The 6752-nt window shown below is 52.4% G+C and overlaps 1 protein-coding gene across 1 annotated transcript in view; it reads left to right on the plus strand.

Moving 5' to 3' along the window:
• Positions 1 to 2122, plus strand: part of LOC137302549 (disks large homolog 4-like) — a 36116-nt gene extending 33994 nt beyond the window's left edge. The window contains exon 15 of the mRNA XM_067972292.1: positions 932 to 2122. Coding sequence (XP_067828393.1) covers positions 932 to 1038 — 107 coding nt within the window. The 3' untranslated portion in view covers positions 1039 to 2122. The remainder of the gene's footprint in view (positions 1 to 931) is intronic.
• Positions 2123 to 6752: the final 4630 nt, after the last annotated feature.

A 6752-nucleotide genomic window follows, 5' to 3' on the forward strand; every position in this document is an offset into this window, starting at 1 on the left:
CCTGTTCCTGTGTCAGCCATGGCTCAGTGGAACACTCTCACCTCTGAGTCAGAATATCTTGGGTTCGAGACCCACTCCAGAGACTTGAACACAAAGTCTAGGCTGACACTTCCATTGCAGTACTGAGGGAGCGCTGTACTGTCGGAGGTGCCGTCTTTCGGATGAGACGTTAAACCGAGGCCCCGTCTGCCCTCTCAGGTGGATGTAAAAGAGCAGGGGGGAGTTGTTCCTGGTGTCCTGGCCAATATTTATCCCTCAACCAACATCACTAAAAACAGATTATCTGGTCATTATCTCATTGCTGTTTGTGGGATCTTGCTGTGCGCAAATTGGCTGCTGCGTTTCCTACATTACAACAGTGACTACACTTCAAATACTTCATTGTGTGTAAAGCGCTTTGGGACGTCCTGAGGTTGTGAAAGGTGCGATAGAAATGCAAGTCTGTCTTTCTATTAAAGAGGAGGTTAGATACAGAGTAAAGCTCCCTCTACACTGTCCCATCAAACACTCTCAGGGCAGGTACAGCACAGGTTAGATGCAGAGTAAAGCTCCCTCTACACTGTCCCATCAAACACTCCCAGGGCAGGTACAGCACGGGTTAGATACAGAGTAAAGCTCCCTCTACACTGTCCCATCAAACACTCCCAGGGCAGGTACAGTACGGGGTTAGATACAGAGTAAAGCTCCCTCTACACTGTCCCATCAAACACTCCCAGGGCAGGTACAGGGTTAGATACAGAGTAAAGCTCCCTCTACACTGTCCCGAGTGTGAAATCGGGGGCAGTTTTTTGTGTTGGGAAGTCCCATCCTCTTGAGGAACAGGGTTTAAGAGTCTTTGAACTCCCAGAGACCAAATCCCTGTTCCAATCCCTCATTCCATGAGCTCTCTCGTTTGAAACAAACCAACCCTCTCGTCTCTTCTCTGTTGCAGCAATCATCGACGGTGACAGTTTCGAGGAGATCTACATCCGTGGGAAGCACGTTATCGAGGAGCATTCTGGCCCTTACATCTGGGTTCCTTCCAGAGAGAGACTGTAGGACCATCTCCTTTCTCCCCAAACGACCAATCCATCCATCCTACTCTGTTCCATCCCGAGCTTCTACAGCTGCTAAACGCCTCTCTCTCTCGCAGGGACTGAAAACACACCCTCTGGGTTTTGTTTCTCATTCGCTCCATTTCCAGGTGGGAGAGGAAAAAAAAAATAATGTTTTTTTTTAAACAAAACAGGACAGCCTTGCGTGTGGCACTATTATGTTTCTGCGCTGTGCAAAAATCGCTTGTGCATGTTTAGTGTTAAAAGCAAGCAGCAACAAAGGAAGAACGTCGAACAAAAACGAAAAATACAATCAGCCCCAACTTGCGATGAACGAGAGGTGCGTCTGGAGGCTTTCGCTGTCGACCGCACACACCTTGGCTTTGTCTCGTCTCTGGGTGACTGTAAATAACTTCCTTATTTAACGAAAGAGACACAAAAAAACGAAAAACCGAGCCACACAAGAAAATACGAGAGACCTTTAAAAAATATCGCTTTCTGTTCTTTTTTCCTCCTCCTTTCCTTTCCCTTCGTAGCGTCTGGTTTTTTGCTGCCTGCAACACGAAACAAAGATCGCAAACAAATAAAAAGTGAATCAGTCCACAGGTTGGCCGACTGTCGACGGGAACGAGCATGAAATCCAGGAGGGATGAAAGGGCCTTTCGAACTACTTCTCGCTCGCTCCCTCCCGCTGTGTGGAAACCTCTTCAGAGCTCCTTCTCCTGTCACGAGATGTGGTCTGTCCTTCCCTCTCCCACCCTCCCCTCAAACAGTCGGCACCTCACTCTTCACCGCATGGAGACTGTGATTGTGTCCCTCGTCTCTTTTTCAGCTTCCGCTTCCGGTTAATTTTGTTTTCCAGAAACTTAATTGTCTTTCAATAATTGCGTTATTGAGTTCACTGGAAGTTTTTTATTTCTCGTTTTCCTTTTTTCTCAGGTTTTTTTTGCTTTTTTTCTTGTTCCACTGGTAAATGTGAAGGATTATCCGACGCGCAGTGATTTGTTATTGCCGGACGGTAACGCAGTGCGTGTGATGGGAGCGTTTCAGCTCAGGCTGCGACGGGGCCGAGGGCCTTGCTGTCTGGGTGGGGGCTGGGTGTTGGGGGAAGGCGGAGGTGGGGGGTGCGGGGGGGCGGTGTTTACTCCCTTATCGCTATAACCTGGCGCGGGGATTTCAGCTCAGAGGGTGAACGGCCTTCTCCGGCGGAGTGGAGTGGGGTCAGTAGGTCAACCAGCCTTTCGGTTTGTGCGGCCCGGGCATAGGGCAGAGGGCAGAGGTCATCGTCCCCTTCTCGCTGAGGAGGACTTGGCGGAGTGTCATGTTTGGAACACTGAACTTTCAACTCTGAGACCATGGCCCTTTGGTGAGGGTCCCTGGGTGGGGGGCCCTTGGGTGAGGGTCCCTGGGTGGGGGGCCCTTGGGTGAGGGTCCCTGGGTGGGGGGCCCTTGGGTGAGGTTAGATTTCAGTTTATTCAGGGCCTCGGTCCTGAATCCCCACCAGTTCCCGGCAAGAAGTCGCAGAGCCTCCCGGAGTTGACCCTTTGAGTGGGTGCGTTCCGTGAGATGGGGGAGGGAATCCCCGCCATCGATGGGATCTGGTGGGAGGGCGATCACGGCAGTGGAGGCCTCTGATTTCCTCCTGGGGTCCAGGGGAACCCTCTTTGCTTTTCTTAGCACCCCTCCCCCCACCTGTTCTGGCCCCGATCCCAGTCCCAGGCCGGGCTGCCGTTTCCCGCTGGGGTAAATGTAGAGGCGATTACACCAATGCCCGTCCTTGCCGCCTGCTCAGGGCAACGGGTTAAAATTGAAGGCCCAGCGGCTTCAGGACGAGTGAGTAACTTGGGGCGATTTTAACCGTCCGGTTTCTGCCGGGCTGGTACAGTTCATACCCCCCTCCCTCTCCTCCCATCCCCGCCTCACCCAGGAATCAAATCGAGCGGAGCTGATGGGAGTGACGGTCTCTTTCTCACCCCTGGTCGAAGGTTGCATGTTAGACCTTTCAGATTTGGTCCAACTCCATCCCAGATGAAGCTTCTTGTCTCCGTTTCAGGCCCCCCCCAAACCCCACCGCCAACCCAAACAGTGAAGTGACTTTTGAAAAGCAGTCTTTCAGTCGAGGAACTGCTTACAATCGGAGCTGATAAGGGATGGAAGAAAGGAGGGGGAAGAGAAATGGTGCGGGAAGCACTTTCAGGGGCTGGGAATCTGGAGTCTTTCAGAACACCGTCCCCCCCAAAAACCTCACGGCTTTGAATTCACTCTGTCTTTGATGAACAATGAGTGATTAGCTGCAGGTAAAAGGAGAGAATTCCTGCAGAGAGCGAGCCAGGGAAAAGAATTAATCACCTGACAAGAGCTGGTTGACCCCCTCAAGAAATAATCAAACCATGAGAGAGAGGAAATCATCGCTGCTGTCTCCTCCTCGAATTTCTCAGAAGGGGGAAAAGGACAGATCTTGGGAAGCGGGGGAGACTCCCTTTAATTGGGGAAGCGGGGGAGACTCCCTTTAATTGGGGAAGCGGGGGAGATTCCCTTTAATTGGGGAAGCGGGGGAGACTCCCTTTAATTGGGGAAGCGGGGGAGATTCCCTTTAATTGGGGAAGCGGGGGAGACTCCCTTTAATTGGGGAAGCGGGGGAGACTCCCTTTAATTGGGGAAGCGGGGGAGACTCCCTTTAATTGGGGAAGCGGGGGAGACTCCCTTTAATTGGGGAAGCGGGGGAGACTCCCTTTAATTGGGGAAGCGGGGGAGATTCCCTTTAATTGGGGAAGCGGGGGAGATTCCCTTTAATTGGGGAAGCGGGGGAGACTCCCTTTAATTGGGGAAGCGGGGGAGATTCCCTTTAATTGGGGAAGCGGGGGAGATTCCCTTTAATTGGGGAAGCGGGGGAAGATTCTGTTTAAATAGGGGAAACGAGAGAGAGAGAGAGAGAGAGGGAGCGCGAGGGGCCTGTCATGAAGATGGGGTTGGGGGGAACGGAGAGAGTGGTGGGATTGGCCATGAGATGAGAGACTGCCTCTGCTGGTTTGTGAAGGACGGGGTCGTGTGACGAGGGGGTTCACTGCCCCTCTTGTTTTCCGCGCCTTTTCCCCCCTCAATGGGATTTGTTGCTCGATGCCCCTTATCCCGGGAATAAGTCACTGGACTGCCCCTGCTTAAAGGGCCACTGTCTTTTATTGGCCGAAAAAAAAAATCCGTTGAAGCTGTACTTTAGGCCAATGAAACGATGACGTCACGAGGACCCGGGTCGTGGGGTCACCAAACCGTTCACGGGGTGGCGATGTCATCACAATACCAACGAAGCTTGGGAAATCGTCCCAACTCGCCCCTATCTCTGAACTTTGAACTGCGTGAAAGGGGGGAGAGTGGGTGAGGGGAACCAGCCGCCCGGCCAAATAACCGGACGGTAGAAGAGAAACTCCCATCACAAGATTGTCATCCCCCTCCCCCTGCCCCAAAAAACTTTATTTTTAAATGACGTTGAGGTGGGGAAATCGGTCACCTGAACACCACCTCCAGAGTCCCCCTGCCCTGCGTTCTTTCTGAGCGGCAACGCGTGTACTCGCAAAGCCACAGCGATACCTCGTCCCCGGAAGCTGACAGATTGTGCCGAGATGGGCTGGTATGAGGGCAGGGGCATGGCTTTCCCCCACCCCGACCACCCCCTCCTCCCCAATCGCCCCACTTTGTGAATGTTCCCACGGCAGCGAGAGGGTTTCCAAAGTCCAGAAGAGGCAGACCCGCGCCTTCTGCCCAGAAAGGTCTCACAAGATAAGGCTTCCCTGGTCCCTGGAATGCACCGCGCGCTCAGTTCAGCCCTCCCCTCGACCGCCCCACCCATCCTCTCCCCTCGACCCCCCCACCCATCCTCTCCCCTCCCCGGCCCTGCCAACCCTGACTCAGTAACAAGCTGGTCGGCTGCCAGCTGAGAGTTGGGCATGTGTGGTTTGCGAAATTAATGTCATCAATTATTCCCTCTTTGAATTAACTGTGGTCATTACCACCTGTGATGTCATAATGGACTGGATGCTATTGTAAGTGGATGAAAAAAGTTATAAAAGTTTTATTTTAACTGTTTCTCAAAGTCCCGCGTCTCTTTTACAATCAAGTACTTTGTTCTTTCTTGTAGTTTTCAGGAAAACAGCAAAGCACGTTTGGTTGGTGATTAGGAAAAGGGGATATTGGAGCAGGAGGGGGGACTCCCAAACATTGGGGCTGAGGCCGATTGATGGGACAGTGTAGAGGGAGCTTTACTCTGTATCTAACCCGTGCTGTACCTGCCCTGGGACTGTTTGATGGGACAGTGTAGAGGGAGCTTTACTCTGTATCTAACCCTGTACCTGACCTGGGAGTGTTTGATGGGACAGTGTAGAGGGAGCTTTACTCTGTATCTAATCCTGTCCCTGCCCTGGGAGTGTTTGATGGGACAGTGTAGAGGGAGCTTTACTCTGTATCTAATCCTGTCCCTGCCCTGGGAGTGTTTGATGGGACAGTGTAGAGGGAGCTTTACTCTGTATCTAACCCTGTACCTGCCCTGGGAGTGTTTGATGGGACAGTGTAGAGGGAGCTTTACTCTGTATCTAATCCTGTCCCTGCCCTGGGAGTGTTTGATGGGACAGTGTAGAGGGAGCTTTACTCTGTATCTAACCCTGTACCTGCCCTGGGAGTGTTTGATGGGACAGTGTAGAGGGAGCTTTACTCTGTATCTAACCCTGTACCTGCCCTGGGAGTGTTTGATGGGACAGTGCAGAGGGAGCTTTACTCTGTATCTAACCCGTGCTGTACCTGCCCTGGGAGTGTTTGATGGGACAGTGTAGAGGGAGCTTTACTCTGTATCTAACCCGTGCTGTGCCTGCCCTGGGAGTGTTTGATGGGACAGTGTAGAGGGAGCTTTACTCTGTATCTAACCCGTGCTGTACCTGCCCTGGGAGTGTTTGATGGGACAGTGTAGAGGGAGCTTTACTCTGTATCTAACCCGTGCTGTGCCTGCCCTGGGAGTGTTTGATGGGACAGTGTAGAGGGAGCTTTACTCTGTATCTAAGCCGTGCTGTGCCTGCCCTGGGAGTGTTTGATGGGACAGTGTAGAGGGAGCTTTACTCTGTATCTAACCCGTGCTGTACCTGCCCTGGGAGTGTTTGATGGGACAGTGTAGAGGGAGCTTTACTCTGTATCTAACCTTGTACCTGCCCTGGGAGTGTTTGATGGGACAGTGCAGAGGGAGCTTTACTCTGTATCTAACCCTGTACCTGCCCTGGGAGTGTTTGATGGGACAGTGTAGAGGGAGCTTTACTCTGTATCTAACCCTGCACCTGCCCTGGGAGTGTTTGATGGGACAGTGTAGAGGGAGCTTTACTCTGTATCTAACCCGTGCTGTGCCTGCCCTGGGAGTGTTTGATGGGACAGTGTAGAGGGAGCTTTACTCTGTATCTAACCCGTGCTGTGCCTGCCCTGGGAGTGTTTGATGGGACAGTGTAGAGGGAGCTTTACTCTGTATCTAACCCGTGCTGTACCTGCCCTGTGAGTGTTTGATGGGACAGTGTAGAGGGAGCTTTACTCTGTATCTAACCCGTGCTGTACCTGCCCTGGGAGTGTTTGATGGGACAGTGTAGAGGGAGCTTTACTCTGTATCTAACCCGTGCTGTACCTGCCCTGGGAGTGTTTGATGGGACAGTGTAGAGGGAGCTTTTCTCTGTATCTAACCCGTGCTGTACCTGC

The sequence above is a fragment of the Heptranchias perlo genome, chromosome 35 (assembly GCF_035084215.1).
Source record: "Heptranchias perlo isolate sHepPer1 chromosome 35, sHepPer1.hap1, whole genome shotgun sequence".
NCBI lineage: Eukaryota > Metazoa > Chordata > Chondrichthyes > Hexanchiformes > Hexanchidae > Heptranchias > Heptranchias perlo.